Source organism: Neofelis nebulosa, chromosome 11 (assembly GCF_028018385.1).
Source record: "Neofelis nebulosa isolate mNeoNeb1 chromosome 11, mNeoNeb1.pri, whole genome shotgun sequence".
Taxonomy (NCBI): Eukaryota; Metazoa; Chordata; class Mammalia; order Carnivora; family Felidae; genus Neofelis; species Neofelis nebulosa.
Genome location: NC_080792.1, coordinates 75,156,789 through 75,177,693, shown reverse-complemented (window position 1 = coordinate 75,177,693; position 20,905 = coordinate 75,156,789). Strand labels below are relative to the sequence as shown.

The 20,905-nt window shown below is 44.4% G+C and overlaps 1 gene segment (V, D, J or C); it reads right to left on the bottom strand.

The window, feature by feature from the left end:
- LOC131489630 (immunoglobulin lambda variable 1-40-like) overlaps positions 1-20,642 on the bottom strand; it is a 29,257-nt gene extending 8,615 nt beyond the window's left edge. The window contains 2 exon segments of the V gene segment in view: positions 20,081-20,397; positions 20,509-20,642. Of these exon segments, the coding sequence occupies positions 20,081-20,397; positions 20,509-20,554 (363 nt within the window).
- Positions 20,643-20,905: the final 263 nt, after the last annotated feature.

Here is a 20,905-nt window from a genome sequence, read left to right as displayed (position 1 = left end):
TCCTTCTCAAGATTGCTTTGGCAATTTGGGGTCTTTTCTGGTTCTATACAAAATTCAGGTGTTTTTTTTTTAATTTCTGTGCAAAACATCATTGGAATTTTTATGGGGATTTCATTGAATTTATAGAGTGCTTTGAGTAGCATGGACATTTTAGCATTATATTTAATGTGGAGATCCCTGGATTTAGGCATTACCTGGAGGCTGTGTGTGAGGTCTAAGGATTTGCCTAAGAGGACCTCCATCTCTGTGCTTAAAAATGTGGATGGATTGGGTGCCTGGGTGGCTCAGTCGGTTAAGCGTCCGACTTCGGCTCAGTCATGATCTCACTGTCCGTGACTTCGTGCCCCGCGGCGGGCTCTGTGCTGACAGCTCAGAGCCTGGAGCCTGTTTCAGATTCGGTGTCTCCCTCTCTCTCTCTCACCCTCCCCCGTTCATGCTCTGTCTCTCTCTGTCTCAAAAATAAATAAAAACATTAAAAAAATTTAAAAAAAATGTGGATGGATTATGATGATTCAAACAAAGAAGAGACTAGTTTTGGCAATAAGGTAAAGAATGTGGATATGTGCATTTTTCCTTTTTTTTACTGATGTATTCTTTAAATATCAAAAACCTTTCCAGAGCACCAGCTAACCGGTAAGCTGCAGACACTCAGTGCTGCAAGGACAAACAAAAGTGTCAAGGTCGTGGAGCATGTTGGGTTTTCATGTGACTCACTATGACAGACAAGGAGGAGATGTTTCATGGGAGGTATTCAACGGGAAGCATTAAATATTTATAGGGCTGGAGCACACGGTTCTATGTTAACCGAGAGTTGATGACTAGAAGTGTGTGTGTGTGTCTGTATAACTATATCTTATATTTTATTTATACGTAGTTTGTGTTCCATATATATATATATATATATATATATATATATATAGTACAAATCCCAGGAGATATATCCTAGATGTATTGTCATGAACAGGGCAGAGAGGGATTAGATAAACCACTGGGGAAAATAATTGTGTGAATATTTACAGGAGGAGTAGGACCTTGTGTGACACAGAGAAGGACTGGAGAGGGATCTGGGGTGAGTAATTATAAAACATTGCACACTGAGAAAGGAGGGCTTAGAGCACCAGGAACTTCTGGTTCATGGGATACAGCTCTGTTGGGTAGTAAGGTCTGTCTGGAAAATACCTGTTCGGGTATTTTCCTGCTGGCCTGGCCCAGAGCCCAGTCCTCTCAGCGTCAGTGTGAACAGGCCACCGCTGACCCCGGTCCTGGTCACCCAGCTGCTCTGACAACACACATCATCCCTAGAGGACACTCAGACCTTTGCTGACGGATATTTGAGCTTTCAGTGCCCAGGGAAGGAGCATGAGTGCATCCTCTCTTGGGTGCTTGGGATGGAGACATTAATTTTCTTCAGGTCCCTAACAGCGTCCAGGCTGCTCACCATAGGGCTTAGTTTACAGTGTTTACGTTCCTGGACATATTAGTGTTCCCTGACATTGGGTTTGCTTGCTGCAGGGCCCTGGCATCACTACCAGTCTCCAATCTAAATTTGTTTTAATGTTTATTTTTTTTGAGACATAGAGAGACAGAAAGACAGAGAGAGAGAGAGAGCAGGGAGTTACAGTGAGAGAGCGGGAGACACAGAATCAGAAGCAGGCTCCAGGCTCTGATTCCGTGGCACAGAGCCCAAGGCAGAGCTCGGCACAGTTCAAATCATAATTAATATCCACAGTTTACTCAGATTTTGTTAGTTTTTACCTAATGTCCTTTTTCTGTAGTAAGATCCGGTTAAGATTCTTTGCGACATTGAGTTGTGAATTGTCCTTAAGCTTCTCTTACTGTGACACTTCTTCAGACTGTCCCTCTTGTTGGTGCCTTTGTGCATACTTACTGAGTGGGGGTTATGCCTGACGTCACTCAAGCCAAGGGTTTACACCTGTTCCATGAAATCTCTGGACGGAAATGTGTCTCATGTGATTCCATATATTTATACCATCAGTTAACAATATGGACGGCAGACATATGTGTAGACACTGAGTTACAACCCAATCCTTTTATGTTCCTGTGGTTGAAATCTTTCTAGTTTTGCCTCATGGGGGCCCTTTAGGTTGGCTCGTGAGCTCTTAGACACACCCTGTCCTTTTGTATGTGCGCACATGTGCATGTGTGGTGGTTGTGCACTGATTTGGTCGCGTTTGTTTGGGAGACAATGCCAGACAATGACAGAGTGTCATTTAAGGGCCATTAGTATCATATAGAATAATCTGTGGCTCAGAGTGTTTTCCTCTGTTCACAGGATTAATTCTTTTTCAGCGTTTAGCACCCCCACGACCTACAGATGTTTGCAGAGTTTTGCTGCTTCCAATGTTGGATATAATTATCAAATTATTTATAAAAGTGGCACCTCCTGGTGACCTCTTAGTTGGTTCCTGGTTTGGGTGATTATTTTAAACCTAGAATAAATATCCATGTGCCAAGTTTAGGTTGCTTTCAGGCTTTCGTGATTAGGAATCAGTTATTTTAAACATTAAAGTGCAGGGTTTTTCCTGCACTTTTTTCGTTTTCTGACACTACTAAGGTCCTCCGTACTCATCCTGCACCATTGCCGTCTGGGATAAGATTCCCCCGAGAAAGCCCCATGTCTTCCCAGGAGAACGGTATTAGAAGGTAATATCTGGTAAAATGCATCTCAGGCCTTATGGGGCCTTATGGGGCGTCATTGCTTCCGGTGTCACTCAGCCTACGCATGAAGGACAAATGCATGAGGAAACTAAGCCAGGACCGTGGGCATATTGGTGACTGTGTCTACATGCAAGTCTCTGTCTCCATCAAACTACGCACGTCGTCAGACTGCCATCTGCGGCTCTAATCCGTGACCACATCCTCTCCCCAGCCTCCTCCTTTGGTTGTATCTGTGACTTTCCTTTCAAGCAACAACTGTGGCTCCAGCACCTCATTCCATCCATTTACTTCATTGTTCGGTGACAGTACACAGTGCAGTCACGTCACGATCGTCAACCTGTCCCCCCACCCACCACGGGACACAACCTTAGTTACTAGAGGACAGAACTTTCGTGCAGTTTCTTATGTCTTTACACATAGAGGCTCCACTCACTTTCAGCACCTCGGCTCAGCGGCTCGCTCCACCCCTGCACTGACGTGGGCTCACACGTGTTACTGCAGCTACATGAGTTTTGTCACCTTCTACTTTCCATCATGTGCCCCAAATTCCTACATTTTTCTACGTACTCGTTAAGTTTCTGACATGGGGCGTGTACAGTGTTCAGTGAATTCTGACGATGACAGTGTGTCATTTAAGTGCCATTAGTATGATATAGAATAATTCTGTGGCTCAGAATATTTTACTCCGTTCACATGATTAACTCCTTTTCAGTGTTTAGCACCTCTACGACCTGCAGATGTTTGCAGTTTTGCGTCTTCCAATGTTTCACATAACTATCAAATTATTTATAAAAGTGGCACCTCCTGGGTGACCTCTTAGTTGGTTTCTGGTTTGGGTGATTACATTTAAACCCACAATATATATCCATGTGCCAAGTTTAGGTTGCTTTCAGACTTTAGTGATTCAGAATAAGTTGTTATAAACATTGAAGTGCAGGGTTTTTCCGATGGACAAAAGTTTTGAATCTTATCTTCATAAGTTTAAAATCTGAAATTGGCATTTTTTCACAAATAATAGATAACAAGACAAAACTAGTCACCGCCAATGAGATAATAGTACCAGATGCAAATAAGGCTGACTTATTCTTCAGGCACCACAAGGGTGGAGTTCAGAGGAAAACTGAAAATGCTTCATTTGTTTTAATGTCAGAAGGAAAATTGATATGATCTGGCCTAAAAGTTAAATAGCTCAGCTTATACAACAAGAGATTTCTCTTTCCTGAGGACTCTTTGTGTCAGAAGTGTTTTCTGAGAGTGACTTTGAGGACAGAGGACAGGAGGAACCTCACTCATGGGAGGTGCCCTTGCATGGACCTGCGCCAAAGCCATCAGCCATAGAATGAGCAGAATCATAGGCTGAGCTGAGAAGGCAACTGCTGATGTGTTTCCCTTCTTTACAGTTGAGTAACTAGGTTTTTGTCTCACTTCCCCACAGGCCTAGAGCATTGTGTGAGCTTTTAGACTACTGTCCCACGATGAGCAGTAATAATCAGCCTCGTCCTCAGCCTGGAGCCCAGTGATGGTCAGGGTGCCTGTGCTGCCAGACTTGGAGCCGGAGAATCGATCAGGGACCCCTGAGGGTCGGTTGCTATTACTATAGATGATGGTTTTGGGGGCCATTCCTGGGATTTGTTGGTACCAGTGCACATAACTACCAACTCCATTGCAAGAGATAGTGACCCTCTGGCCCAGGGCCCCAGACACTTTGGATGGTTGGTTCGGCCCTGACTGAGCCCAAATCCCTGGAAAGAGAAACAACAGAGAGGATATTCCTGGGGTCTAGAGACAAGAGGAGGAATCAGGCACACACTTGTGCTTCCAGGACCCCTTCCCATGTCCCCACATCGAGTCACCTGTGCAGTGAGCGAGGAGGGTGAGGAAGAGAGGGGACCAGGCCATGGCGGAGGTCAGCACCGATCCTGCCTTCTGTTGCCTCACAGCTGAGCAGAGTCCCCCTTCACCTCTCCCTTCACCTCTTGATCTGTTGAGAGGGGGAGGGCCCAACCATGCAAATGTGACCCCCCTGTTTTCTGACTCCTCACTGACTTCTTTAGGTGCCTCTGCCTGAGGAGGTCAGGGGGATGAGCAAGGGAGGGGCAACTTTAGGGCAGGGGGTGGGGAGGTCACAGATGTGAGGCCTGAGCCGAGGGCACAGACAGTGGCAGGTGGCAGGACTCAGCTCTGGTCTACTATGACCCCTAAAAAACAGGGCTTGAGTGCCCCTTAGCGTCCAGACACAGACATGCCATTGTATGACGTTAGCAGAGCCCATCAGAGACCACTTCTGCCTCCCCACTGCTCTAGCCTCTGTCCTGCCTCAGGGCTAGGCCAGGTGTCCCCACATGTGGCCCCCATCACCTCAGGGCAGACTCTGTTCTACTCAAACTCCTGAGGGTGAGCCTGTCCATAGCTCCCTTGACTGTTCATGGGTCAGGCCAGAGGAGGTGTCTCTATACACATTCCTGTAACAGTAAAGGTGTACCAATAGGGGAAGGAGTTATCTGGATATGACAGTGGAGGCAGGGCTCCAGGCATGGGTGCCTGGAAGCAGCAGAGAGCAGAGGGCAGCTCCCATGGGGAAATTTGGCAGATGGACCTGACCCTGATGAGATCGTTCTTTACATGTGCTTCTTACTCAGATGGAGTGTGTTGATTCACACTCTATCTTGGGATCTATGTGAATGTGCTCTTTGTCAGACGTCTGAGTCATTCCAGTTTTCTCTCCCAAAGTGCATCAGGAAATAGCAGTGAGATCCTAAGGATCCCATCTGGGGAATCTGCTCTAGGATTCATGTATACTCTTTCTGAATTCCTTCCCAAATCATGGTAGCTCTGTTCCGGAGACCTTGCAAAGGACCGTTTTCAGCCTATGCGTTCGCTGGGTGTAAGAGGAACTTGAATGACTTTCTGGTCTTTTTATTCTATGGCATCAATCTATGTGTCTCTCGAGAACAATACCACGTTGGTTTTCATGACTACAGCTTTGTTAATATAATTTCAAAGTGGGAAGTATGGTGTCTCGAGGTTTGTTCCTTCTCAAGATTGTTTTGGCAATTTGGGGTCTTTTCTGGTTGTATACAAAATTCGGGTTTTTTTAGATTCTGTGAAAAATGTCATTGGAATTTTTATGGGGATTGCATTGAATTTATAGAGTGCTTTGAGTAGTGTGGACATTTTAGCATTATATTTATTGTGGAGATGCCTGGATTTAGGAACTACCTGAAGGTTGTGTATGAGGTCTAAGTGTTTGTCTAAGATGACCTCCATCTCTGTGGCTAAAAATGTGGATGGATTATGATGATTCAAACGAAAGAAAAGATACTAGTTTTGGCAATAAGGTAAAGAATGTGGATATGCGCATTTTTTATTTTTATTTTTTTCACTGATGTACTCTTTTTAAATCAAAACCTTTCCTGGGCACCAGCTAAGTACCGGTAAGCTGCAGACATTTAGTGCGCGAGGACAAACGAAACTGTCAAGGTCGTGGAGCCTGTTGGGTTTTCATCTGATTCACTATGACAGACAAGGAGGAGATGTTTCTTGTGAGGTATTCAATGGGAAGCATTAAATATTTATAGGACTAGAGCACACGGTTGTATGTTAACCGAGAGTTGATGACTAGAAGTGTGTGTGTGTGTAACTGTATCTTATGTATTATCTTTATGAAGTTTGTGTTTCATATATATATATATATATATATATATATATATATGTGTGTGTGTGTGTGTGTATATGTGTGTGTATATGTATATATATGTATATATACATACACATATATATGTGTATATGTGTATGTATATATATATATATATATATATATATATATATATGATATAAATCCCAGGAGATATATCCTAGATGTATTGTCATGAACAGTGTAGAGAGGGATTAGATAAACCACTGGGGAAAATAATGTGTGAATATTTACAGGAGGAGTAGAACCTTGTGTGACACAGAGAAGGACTGGAGAGGGATCTGGTGTGAGTAATTATAATACATTGCACACTGAGAAAGGAGGGCTTAGAGCACCAGGAACTTCTGGGTCATGGGACTGAGCTCTGTTGGGTAGTAAGGTCTGTCTGGATAATACCTGTTCGGGTATTTTCCTGCTGGCCTGCCTCACAGCTCAGTCTCTCAATGCCAGTGTGAACAGGCCACCGCTGACCCCGGTCCTGGTCACCCAGCTGCTCTGATAACACACAGCATCCCTAGAGGACACTCTGACCTTTGCGGATGGATATTTGAGCTTTCAGTGCCCAAGGAAAGAGCATGATTGCATCCTCTCCTGGGTGATTGGGATGGAGACATTAATTTTCTTCGGGTCACTAACAGCGTCCAGGCTGCTCACCATGGGGCTTAGTTTACAGTGTTTATGTTCCTGGACGTATTAGTGTTCCCTGACATTAGGTTTGCTTGCTGCAGGGCCCTGGCATCACTACCAGTCTCCAATCTAAATTTGTTTTAAAGTTTATTTTTTTTAAGACATAGAGAGACAGAAAGACACAGAGAGAGAGAGAGAGAGAGAGAGAGAGCAGGGAGTTACAGAGAGATAGCGGCAGACACAGAATTAAGAGCAAGCTCCAGGCTCTGATTCCGTGGCACAGAGCCCAAGGCAGGGCTTCGGCTCACGAACCACGAGATCATGCACTGAGCCAAAGTCCTAAACTTAACCGACTGAGCTACCCAGGCACCCTTACCAGTCTCCAATCGAAACCAATTTTAAGGCCTCATATTTCCCAGGTTCACTCCAGGTTCATACGTGATAAAAAGTCCATGGGGGTTATCCTTGAACTTTGAATTCTTTTTGCTATTGTTGCTGTATTATGTGAATCTCCTGTTATATCCTATCACTTCCATGGTACAGGCTCTGGGGCCTGTGAAGTGTCTGTTTGTCAAAAGACTACCGGCTCTCCGCAAACAAGTACCCACTGTACTCTCTTCCCAATCTGGGTTTTGACCAGACCTTTATACTTAGTCTGGTATTTAATTATCTTCTCTGGTATACTCATGACCCATTTGCCTCTCTATTAGTCCAGTTTTGTAAGTGTTCTCGAATGAACATTGATATAAACCATTATACAGTACAAGAAAATCTATCTTAGAAATTTGTTCTCTGCTCATCCATTAAGGGGCATTCAGGGAAGGGAATCCCACTCACATTCAACCCTATTATCTTTATTTGGTAATGTTCCATGGGTTAACGGTGAAAAGACAACAAAATGTCTAGATATCTTCCGGTAATACCAGGGTTCTCTGGACAAGGTAGGATGGGTTCATAGGCTTTTTTCTCTAAAATAGTGAGATTCCTTTCAGCATCATTGCAGGCCGAGTCAGAGGGAAAACAAAGACAGAGAAAGCCTAGAACACATGCAGTTACACTCTACTGGTCTCACCCTGGTAATTACATCTGCAACAGTCTCATTTCCAAAAAGGTCTCATCCTGAAATATGGCGGTTTTTAGAACTTTTAATCACATGAATTATTGGAGACACAGTTCAACGCGTAACAATTAATATCCACAGTTTATTCAGATTTTCTTAGTTTTTACCTAGTGTCCTTTCTCTGTTGTATGATCCAGTTTATGATTCTTTGCGACATTGAGTTGTGAATTGTCCTTAAGCTTCTCTTACTGTGACACTTCTTCAGACTGTCCCTCTTTTGGTGCTTTTGTGCATACTTACTGAATGCGGGCTATGCTTGACGTCATTCAAGCCAAGGGTTTACACCTGTTCCATGAAATCTCTGCACGGAAATGTGTCTCATCTGATTCCATATATTTATATCATCAGTTAACAATATGGACGGCAGACATATGTGTAGACACTGAGTTACAACCCAATCCTTTTATGTTCCTGTGGTTGAAATCTTTCTAGTTTTGCCTCATGGGGGCCCTTTAAGTTGGCTCATGAGCTCCTAGACACACCCTGTCCTTGTGTGTTTTATGCACACGGGTATGTGTGGTGGTTGTGCACTGATTTGTTTGCGTTTGTTTGGGAAAAAATGCCAGACAATTACAGAGTGTCATTCAAGTGTCATTAGTATCATATAGAATAATTCTGTTGCTCAGAATGTTTTACTATGTTCACATGATTGTTTTTCAGCGTTTAGCACCCCCGCGACCTACAGATGTTTGCAGAGTTTTGCTTCTTCCAATGTTGGATATAATTATCAAATTATTTATAAAAGTGGCACCTCCTTGGTGACCTCTTAGTTGGTCCCTGGTTTGGGTGATTATTTTAAACCTAGAATAAATATCTATGTGCCAAGTTTAGGGTGCTTTCAGGCTTTAGTGATTAGGAATAAGTTGTTATAAACGTTAAAGTGCAGGGTTTTTCCTGTGGACAAAATTTATGAAACTTATCCTCATAATTTTATAATTTTATTTTTTCACAAATCATAGATAATAAGAAGAGACTAGGCACTGCCATGGAGATAATAGTACCTGATGCAAATAAGGTTGACTTATTCTCCAGGCACCACATGGGTAGAGTTCAGAGAAAAAATAAAAATGCTTCATTTATTTTAATATCAATGGGAAAAATTGATATGATCTGGCCTAGAAGTAAAATACCTGAGCCGATAAAACAAGACATTTCACTTTCATGAAGACTCTTTGTGTCAGAAGGGGTTTCTGAGAGTGACTTTGAGGACAGAAAGGACAGGAGGAACCTCACTCATGGGAGGTGCCCTTGCATGGACCTGGGTCCAAGTCATCAGCCACGGAATGAGCAGAATCACAGGCTAAGCTCAGGAGGCAACTGCTGATGTGTTTCCCTCTTTACAGATGAGTAACTAGGTTTTTGTCTCACTTCCCCACAGGCCTAGAGCATTGTGTGAGCATTTAGACTATAGTCCCACGATGAGCAGTAATAATCAGCCTCGTCCTCGGCCTGGAGCCCAGTGATGGTCAGGGTGCCTGTGCTGCCAGAAGTGGAGCCGGAGAATCGATCAGGGACCCCTGAGGGTCGGTTGCTATTACTATAGATGATGGCTTTGGGGGCCATTCCTGGGATTTGTTGGTACCAGCCCACGTAACTACCAACTCCAGTGCAGGAGATAGTGACCCTCTGGCCCAGGGCCCCAGACACTGAGGATGGTTGATTCGGCCCCGACTGAGCCCAAATCCCTGGAAAGAGAAACAACAGAGAGAATATTCCTGGGGTCTAGAGACAAGGGGAGGAATCAGGCACACACTTGTGCTTCCACGACCCCTTCCCGTGCCCCACATCAAGTCACCTGTGCAGTGAGCAAGGAGGGTGAGGAGGAGAGGGGACCAGGCCATGGCGGAGGTCAGCACTGATCCTGCCTTCTGTTGCCTCACAGCTGAGCAGAGTCTCCCTTCACCTCTCCCTTCACCTCTTGATCTGTTGAGAGGGGGAGGGCCCAACCATGCAAATGCGACCCCCCTGTTTTCTGACTCCTCACTGACTTCTTTAGGTGCCTCTGCCTGAGGATGTCAGGGCGATGGGCAGGGTGGGGCCAATTTCAGGGCAGGGGTGGGGAGGTCACAGATATGAGCTCTGAGCCAAGGACACAGACAGTTGCAGGTGGCACTTCTCAGCTCTGGTCTACCGTGACCCCTCAGAAACAGGCCTTGAGTGCCCCTTAGTGTCCAGACACAGACATGCCATTGTATGAGGTGAGCACAGCCCATCAGAGACCACTTCTGCCTCCCCACTGCTCTAGCCACTCTCCCCTTTCTCAGGGCTAGACCAGGTGTCCCCACATGTGGTCCCCTATCACCTCAGGGCAGACTCTCTGTTCTACTCAGACTCCTGGGCGTGAGCCTGTCCATGGCTCCCTTGACTCTTAATGGGTCAGGCCTGAAGAGTTGTCTCTACAAACATTCCTCTAACAGTAAAGGTGTATCAAAAGGGGAAGGAGTTATTGGATATGACAGCGGAGCCAGGGCTCCAGGCGCCCATGCCAATGCAGGAAACAGCAGAGAGCAGAGGGCAGCTCCCATGGGGAACTTTGGCAGATGGGACCTGACCCTGATGAGATTATTCTTTACATGTGCTTCTTACCTAGATGGAGTGTGTTGATTCACACTCTATCCCGGCATCTATGTCAATGTGCTCATTGTCAGACATCTGAGTCATTCCAGTTTTCTCTCCCAAAGTGCATCAGGAAATAGCAGTGAGATCCTAAGGATCCCATTTGGGGCATCTGCTCTAGGATTCATGTATACTCTTTCTGAATTCCTTCCCAAATCCATGGTAGCTCTGTTCCGGAGACCTCGCAAAGGACCGTTTTCAGCCTATGTCTTCCCTGGTGGTCAAGAGGAACTTGAATGACTTTCTCGTCTTTTTATTCTATGGCATCAATCTATGTGTCTCTTGAGACCAATACCATATTGGTTTTCATGACTACAGCTTTGTAATATAAATTGAAAGTACAAAGAATGGTGTCTCGAGGTTTGTTCCTTCTCAAGATTGCTTTGGCAATTTGGGGTCTTTTCTGGTTCTATACAAAATTCAGGGTTTTTTTTTTTATTTCTGCGCAAAACTTCATTGGAATTTTATGAGGATTGCATTGAATTTATAGAGTGCTTTGAATAGCGTGGACATTTTAGCATTATATTTAATGTGGAGATCCCTGGATTTAGGAATTACCTGGAGGCTGTGTGTGAGGTCTAAGGGTTTGTCTAAGATGACCTCCATCTCTGTGCTTAAAAATGTGGGTGGATTATCATGATTCAAACAAAAGAAGAGATACTAGTTTTGGCAATAAGGAAAAGAATGTGGATATGTGCATTTTTCCTTTTTTCCACTGATGTATTCTTTAAATATCAAAAACCTTTCCTGAGCAACAGCTAACCGGTAAGCTGCAGACACTCAGTGCTGCAAGGACAAACAAAACTGTCAAGGTCGTGGAGCATGTTGGGTTCATGTGACTCACTATGACAGACAAGGAGGAGATGTTTCATGGGAGGTATTCAATGGGAAGCATTTAATATTTATAGGACTGGAGCACACAGTTCTATGTTAACCGAGAGTTGATGACTAGAAGTGTGTGTGTGTGTATAACTATATCTTATATTTTATTTATACGTAGTTTGTGTTATATATATATATATATATATATATATATATATATATATTTATATATAGTAAAAATCCCAGGAGATATATCCTAGATGTATTGTCATGAACAGTGCAGAGGGATTAGATAAACCACTGGGGAAAATAATTGTGTGAATATTTACAGGAGGAGTAGAACCTTGTGTGACACAGAGAAGGACTCGAGAGGGATCTGGTGTGAGTAATTATAATACATTGCACACTGAGAAAGGAGGGCTTAGAGCACCAGGAACTTCTGAGTCATGGGAATGAGCTCTGTCGGGTAGTAAGCTCTGTCTGGAAAATACCTGTTCGGGTATTTTCCTGCTGGCCTGCCTCACAGCCCTGTCCTCTCAGTGCCAGGGTGAACAGGCTACCGCTGACCCTGGTCCTGGTCACCCAGTTGCTCTGATAACACACAGCATCCCTAGAGGACACTCTGACCTTTGCAGATGGATATTTGAGCTTTCAGTGCCCAAGGAAAGAGCATGATTGCATCCTCTCCTGGGTGCTTGGGATGGAGACATTAATTTTCTTCAGGTCCCTAACAGCATCCAGGCTGCTCACCATGGGGCTTAGTTTACAGTGCTTATGTTCCTGGACATATTAGTGTTCCCTGACATTGTGTTTGCTTGCTGCAGGGCCCTGGCATCACTACCAGTCTCCAGTCTAAATTTGTTTTAATGTTTACTTTTTTTGAGACATAGAGAGACAGAAAGACAGAGAGAGAGAGAGAGAGCAGGGAGTTACAGTGAGAGAGCGGGAGACACAGAATCAGAAGCAGGCTCCAGGCTCTGATTCCGTGGCACAGAGCCCAAGGCAGAGATCGGCTCACGAACCACGATATCATGACCTAAGCCAAATTCCTAAGCTTAACCGACTGAGCCACCCAGGCACCCCTACCAGTCTCTAATCAAAACCAATTTCAAGGCCTCATATTTTCCAGGTTCACCACCGGTTCATATGTGATAAAAAGTCCATGGGGGTTATTCAAAGTCCTTGAACTTTGAATACTTTTTGCTGTTGTTTCTGTATTATGAGGATCTCCTGTTATATCCCATCACCTCCATGGTACAGGCTCTGGGGCCTTTGAAGTCTCTGTTTGTCAAAAGACTACCGGCTCTCCGCAAACAAGTACCCAGGGTACTCACTTCCCAATCTGGGTTTTGACCAGGCCTTTATACTTAGTCTGGAATTTAATTTTCTTCTCTGGTATACTCATGACCCATTTGCTTCTCTATTAGTCCAGTTTTGTAATTGTTCTCAGATGAACATGATATGAACCCTCATACCGTGCAAGGGACCTCTATTTTCTTAGAAATTCTTTCTCTGCTTATCCATTAAGGGGCATTGAGGAAAGGGAATCCCACTCACATTCAACACTATTATCTTTATATGGTAAATGTTCCATGGGTTAAAAGTGAAAAGACAACAAAATGTCTAGATTTTTCCGGTAATACCAGGTTTCTCTCGACAAGGTAGGATGGGTTCATAGGCCTTTTTCTCTAAAATGGTGAAATTCTTTCAGCATGATTCCAGACCGAGTCAGAGGAAAAACAAAGACAGAGAAAGCCTAGGACACATGCAGTTACACTCTACTGGTCTCACCCTGGTAATTACATCTGCAACAGTCTCATTTCCAAATAGAGTCTCATCCTGAAATATGGGAGGTTTTAGAACTTTTAATCACATGAATTGTTGGAGACACAGTTCAACTCATAATAAATATCCACAGTTTATTCAGATTTTCTTAGTTTTTACCTAATGTCCTTTTTCTGTTGTAAGAACCAGTTTATGATTCTTTGCGACATTGAGTTGTGAATTGTCCTTAAGCTTCTCTTACTGTGACACTTCTTCAGACTGTCCCTCTTCTTGGTGCCTTTGTCCATACTTACTGAGTCAGGGTTATGCCTGACGTCATTCAAGCCAAGGGTTTACACCTGTTCCATGAAATCTCTGGATGGGAACGTGTCTCATGTGATTCCATATATTTATACCATCAGTTAACAATATGGACGGCAGATACATGTGTAGACACTGAGTTACAACCCAGTCCTTTTATGTTCCTGTGGTTGAAATCTTTCTAGTTTTGCCTCATGGGGGCCTTTCAGTTGGCTTGTGAGCTCCTAGACACACCCTGTCCTTTTGTATGTGCGCACATGTGCATGTGTGGTGGTTGTGCACTGATTTGGTCGCGTTTGTTTGGGAGACAATGCCAGACAATGACAGAGTGTCATTTAAGTGCCATTAGTATCACATAGTATAATTCTGTGGCTCAGAATGTTTTACTCCGTTCACATGATTAACTCCTTTTCAGTGTTTAGCACCTCTACGACCTGCAGATGTTTGCAGTTTTACATCTTCCAATGTTAGACATAACTATCAAATTATTTATAAAAGTGGCACCTCCTGGGTGACCTCTTAGTTGGTTTCTGGTTTGGGTGATTACATTTAAACCCAGAATACATATCCATGTGCCAAGTTTAGGTTGCTTTCAGGCTTTAGTGATTCAGAATAAGTTGTTATAAACATTGAAGTGCAGGGTTGTTCCGATGGACAAAAGTTTTGAATCTTATCTTCATAATTTTATAATCTGAAATTGGCAGTTTTCACAAATAATAGATAACAAGACAAAACTAGTCACCGCCAATGAGATAATAGTACCAGATGCAAATAAGGCTGACTTATTCTTCAGGCACCACAAGGGTGGAGTTCAGAGGAAAACTGAAAATGCTTCATTTATTTTAATGTCAGAAGGAAAATTGATATGATCTGGCCTAAAAGTAAAATACCTCAGCTTATAAAACAAGAGATTTCTCTTTCATGAGGACTCTTTGTGTCAGAAGTGTTTTCTGAGAGTGACTTTGAGGACAGAGGACAGGAGGAACCTCACTCATGGGAGGTGCCCTTGCATGGACCTGGGCCAAAGCCATCAGCCATAGAATGAGCAGAATCACAGGCTGAGCTGAGAAGGCAACTGCTGATGTGTTTCCCTTCTTTACAGTTGAGTAACTAGGTTTTTGTCTCACTTCCCTACAGGCCTAGAGCATTGTGTGAGCTTTTAGACTATAGTCCCACGATGAGCAGTAATAATCGGCCTCGTCCTCAGCCTGGAGCCCAGTGATGGTCAGAGTGCCTGTGCTGCCAGACTTGGAGCCGGAGAATCGATCAGGGACCCCTGAGGGTCGGTTGCTATTACTATAAATGATGGTTTTGGGGGCCATTCCTGGGATTTGTTGGTACCAACCCATGTAACTACCAACTCCAGTGCAGGAGATAGTGACCCTCTGGCCCAGGGCCCCAGACACTGAGGATGGTTGAGTCAGCCCCGACTGAGCCCACGACCCTGGAAGGAGAAACAGACAGAGATATTATTCCTGAGGTCTAGAGAGAAGAGGAGTAATCAGGCGCACACTTGTGCTTCCAGGACCCCTTCCCGTGTCCCCACATCGAGTCACCTGTGCAGTGAGCAAGGAGGGTGAGGAGGAGAGGAGACCAGGCCATGGCGGAGGTCAGCACCGATCCTGCCTTCTGTTGCCTCACAGCTGAGCAGAGCCTCCCTTCACCTCTCCCTTCACCTCTTGATCTGTTGAGAGGGGGAGGGCCCAACCATGCAAATGCGACCCCCCTGTTTTTTGACTCCTCACTGACTTCTTTAGGTGCCTCTGTCTGAGTATGTCAGGGGGATGGGCAAGGGAGGGGCAATTTCATGGCAGGGGGTGGGGAGGTCATAGATGTGAGGCCTGAGCAGAGGGCACAGGCAGTGGCAGGTGGCAGGACTCACCTCTGATCTACCGTGACCCCTCAGAAACAGGCCTTGAGTGCCCCTTAGTGTCCAGACACAGTCATGCCATTGTATGACATGAGCAGAGCCTATCAGAGACCACTTCTGCCTCCCCACTGTTCTAGCCACTCTCCCATGCCTCAGGGCTAGACCAGGTGTCCCCACATGTGGCCCCCCATCATCTCAGGGCAGACTCTCTGTTCTACTCAGACTCCTGGGCGTGAGCCTGTCCATGGCTCCCTTGACTCTTAATGGGTCAGGCCTGAGGAGTTGTCTCTACACACATTCCTCTAACAGTAAAGGTGTATCAAAAGGGGAAGGAGTTAACTGAATATGACAGCGGACACAGGGCTCCAGGTGCCCGTGCCAATGCAGGAAACAGCAGAGAGCAGAGGGCAGCTCCCATGGGGAACTTTGGCAGATGGGACCTGACCCTGATGAGATTATTCTTTACATGTGCTTCTTACCTAGATGGAGTGTGTTGATTCACACTCTATCCCGGCATCTATGTCAATGTGCTCATTGTCAGACTTCTGAGTCATTCCAGTTTTCTCTCCCAAAGTGCATCAGGAAATAGCAGTGAGATCCTAAGGATCCCATTTGGGGCATCTGCTCTAGGATTCATGTATACTCTTTCTGAATTCCTTCTCAAATCCATGGTAGCTCTGTTCCGGAGACCTTGCAAAGGTCCTGGTTTCAACCTATGTCTTCCATGGTGGTCAAGAGGAACTTGAATGACTTTCTGGTGTTTTTTTTTTCTATGGCATGAATCTTGTGTCTCCTGAGAACAATACCACATTTGTTTTCATGACTACAGCTTTGTAATATAATTTCAAAGTGCGAAGTATGGTGTCTCGAGGTTTGTTCCCTCTCAAGATTGCTTTGGCAATTTGGGGTCTTTTCTGGTTCTATACAAAATTCAGGGTTTTTTTTTTTATCTGTGCAAAATGTCATTGGATTTTTTATGGGGATTGCATTGAATTTATAGAGTGCTTTGGGTAGTGTGGACATTTTAGCATTATATTTAATGTGGAGATCCCTGGATTTAGGAATTACCTGGAGGCTGTGTGTGAGGTCTACGTGTTTGTCTAAGATGACCTCCATCTCTGTGCTTAAAAATGTGGATGGATTATGATGATTCAAATGATAGAAGAGATACTAGTTTTGGCAATAAGGTAAAGAATGTGGATATGTGCATTTTTCCTTTTTTTCACTGATGTATTCTTTAAAAATCAAAAACCTTTCCTGAGCACCAGCGAAGTATCGGTAAGCTGCAGACACTCAGTGTTGCAAGGACAAACAAAACTGTCAAGGTCGTGGGGCATGTTGGGTTTTCATGTGACTCACTATGACAGACAAGGAGGAGATGTTTCTTGTGAGGTATTCAATGGGAAGGATTAAATATTTATACGCTAGAGCACAAGGTTCTATGTTAACCAAGAGTCAATGACTAGAAGTGTGTATGTGTGTATGTAACTGTATCTTATGTTTTATATATGTGTAGTTTGTGTTTCTTACATTTATATATATATATCATATCATTATATCATATATATATGATATAAATCCCAGGAGATATATCCTAGATGTATTGTCATGAACAGTGCAGAGATGGATTAGATAAACCACTGGGGAAAATAATTGTGTGAATATTTACATATGAGTAGAACCTTGTGTGACACAGAGAAGGACTAGAGAAGGATCTGGTGTGAGTAATTATAATACATTGCACACTGAGAAAGGAGGGCTTAAAGCACCAGGAAGTTCTGGGTCATGGGACTGAGCTCTGTCGGATAGTAAGGTCTGTCTGGAAAATACCTGTTCGGGTATTTTCCTGCTGGTCTGCCTCACAGCCCTGTCCTCTCAGTGCCAGTGTGAACAGGCCACCGCTGACCCCGGTCCTGGTCACCCAGCTGCTCTGATAACACACAGCATCCCTAGAGGACACTCTGACCTTTGCGGATGGATATTTGAGCTTTCAGTACTCAGGGAAGGAGCATGAGTAGATCCTCTTCCGGGTGCTTGGGATGGAGACATTCATTTTCTTCAGGTCACTAACAACGTCCAGGCTGGTCAACATAGGGCTTATTTTACAATGTTTATGTTCCTGGACATATTAGTGTTCCCTGACATTGGGTTTGCTTGCTGCGGGGCCCTGGCATCACTACCAGTCTCCGATCTAAATTTGTTTTAATGTTTATTTTTTTTTAAGAGAGAGAGGACAGAGAGAAAGAAAAAAGAGAGACATAGAGAGAGAGAGCGAGAGCAGGGAGGTACAGAGAGAGAGCGGGAGACGCAAAATCAAAAGCAAGCTCCAGGCTCTGATTCTGTGGCACAGAGCCCCAGGCAGGGCTTCGGCTCACAAACCACGAGATCATGACCTGAGCCAAAGTCTGAAGCTTAAGCGACTGAGCCATCCAGGCACCCCTACCAGTCTCCAATCGAAACCAATTTCAAGGCCTCATATTTCCCAGGTTCACTCCCGGTTCATATGTGATAAAAAGTCCATGGGGGTTATCCTTGAACTTTGAATACTTTTTGCTGTTGTTGCTGTATTGTGAGAGTCTCCTGTTATCCCACCACCTCCATTATTACAGGCTCTGGGGCATCTGAAGTCTCTGTTTGTCAAAAGACTACCTGTTCTCCGCAGAGAAGTAATCACTGTACTTAATTCCCAATGTGGGTTTTGACCAGGCCTTTATACTTAGTCTGGAATTTATTTTCTTCTCTGGTATACTTATGACCCATTTGCCTCTCTATTGGTCCAGTTTCGTAAGTGTTCTCAGGATGAACATTGATATAAACCATTATACAGTACAAGGGAATGTATCTTCTTAGAAATTTGTTCTCTGCTCATCCATCAAGGGGAATTCAGGAAAGGGAATCCAACTCACATTCAGCCCTATTATTTTTATTTGGTACATGTTCCATGGGTTAACAGTGAAAAGACAACAAAATGTCTAGATTTTTTCCGGTAATACCAGGGTTCTCTGGACAATGTAGGATGGGTTCATAGGCCTTTTTCTCTAAAATAGTGAGATTCCTTTCAGCATCATTGCAGGCCGAGTCAGAGGAAAAACAAAGACAGAGAAAGCCTAGAACACATGCAGTTACACTCTACTGGTCTCACCCTGGTAATTACATCTGCAACAGTCTCATTTCCAAATAGAGTCTCATCCTGAAATATGGGAGTTTTTAGAACTTTTAATCACATGAACTGTTGGAGACACAATTCAACGTGTAACAATTAATATCCACAGTTTATTCAGAATTTCTTAGTTTTTTCCTAATGTCCTTTTTCGGTTGTAAGATCCAGTTTATGATTCTTTGCGACATTGAGTTGTGAATTGTCCTTAAGCTTCTCTTACTGTGACACTTCTTCAGACTGTCCCTCTTGTTGGTGCCTTTGTGCATACTTACTGAGTGGGGGTTATGCCTGACATCATTCAAGCAAAGGGTTTACACCTGGTCCATGAAATCACTGCATGGAAATGTGTCTCATCTGATTCCATTTATTTATACCATCAGTTAACAATATGGACGCAGACATATGTGTAGACACTGAGTTACAACCCAATATTTTTATGTTCCTGTGGTTGAAATCTTTCTAGTTTTGCCTCATGGGGGCCCTTTAAGTTGGCTCATGAGCTCCTAGACACACCCTGTCCTTGTGTGTGTGCGCACACGGGTATGTGTGGTGGTTGTGCGCTGATGTGCTTGCGTTTGTTTGGGAGACAATGACAGACAATGACAGAGTGTCATTTAAGTGCCATTAGTTTCATATAGAATAATTCTGTGGCTCAGAGTGTTTTCCTCTGTTCACATGATTAATTGTTTTTCAGTGTTTAGCACCCCCGCGACCTACAGATGTTTGCAGAGTTTTGCTGCTTCCAATGTTGGATATAATTATCAAATTATTTATAAAAGTAGCACCTCCTTGGTGACCTGTTAGTTGGTTCCTGGTTTGGGTGATTATTTTAAACCTAGAATAAATATCCATGTGCCAAGTTTAGGGTGCTTTCAGGCTTTAGTAATTAGGAATCAGCTGTTATAAACATTGAAGTGCAGGGTGTTTCCTATGGACAAAATTTATGAAACTTATCCTCATAATTTTATAATTTTAAATTGGCATTTTTTCACAAATAATAGATAAGAAGAAGAGACTAGCCACTGCCATGGAGATAATAGTACCAGATGCAAATAAGACTGACTTATTCTTCAGGCACCACATGGGTAGAGTTCAGAGAAAAAATAAAAATGCATCATTTATTTTTATATCAGAAGGAAAAATTGATATGATCTGGCCTAGAAGTAAAATACCTCAGCTGATAAAACAAGAGATTTGTCTTCCATCAAGACTCTGTGTCGGAAGGGTTTTCTGAGAGTGACTTTGAGGACAGAAAGGACAGGAGGAACCTCACTCACGGAGGTGCCCTTGCATGGACCTACGTCCAAGTCATTAGCCACAGAACGAGCAGAATCACAGGCTAAGCTGAGGAGGCAACTGCTGATGTATTTCCCTCTTTACAGATGAGTAACTAGGTTTTTATCTCACTTCCCCACAGGCCTGGACCACTGTGTAAGCACTGCCACTGCTGTACCATGATAAGCAGTAATAATCAGCCTCGTCCTCGGCCTGGAGCCCAGTGATGGTCAGGGTGCCTGTGCTGCCAGACTTGGAGCCGGAGAATCGATCAGGGACCCCTGAGGGTCGGTTGCTATCATAATAGATGATGGTTTTGGGGGCCATTCCTGGGATTTGTTGGTACCAGTACACGTAACTACCAACTCCAGTGCAGGAGATAGTGACCCTCTGGCCCAGGGCCCCAGACACTGAGGATGGTTGATTCGGCCCCGACTGAGCCCAAATCCCTGGAAAGAGAAACAACAGAGAGGATATTCCTGGGGTGTAGAGAGAAGAGGAGGAATCAGGTGCACACTTGTGCTTCCAGGACCCCTTCCCGTGTCCCCACATCAAGTCACCTGTGCAGTGAGCGAGGAGGGTGAGGAGGAGAGGGGACCAGGCCATGGCGGAGGTCAGCACCAATCCTGCCTTCTGTTGCCTCACAGCTGAGCAGAGCCTCCCTTCACCTCTCCCTTCACCTCTTGATCTGTTGAGAGGGGGAGGGCCCAACCATGCAAATGCGACCCCCCTGTTTTCTGACTCCTCACTGACTTCTTTAGGTGCCTCTGCCTGAGGATGTCAGGGGGATGGGCAGGGTGGGGGCAATTTCAGGGCAGGGGTGGGGAGGTCACAGAGGTGAGGCCTGAGCAGAGGGCACAGGCAGTGGCAGGCGGCAGTTCTCATCTCTGATCTACCGTGACCCCTCAGAAACAGGCCTTGAGTGCCCCTTAGTGTCCAGACACAGTCATGCCATTG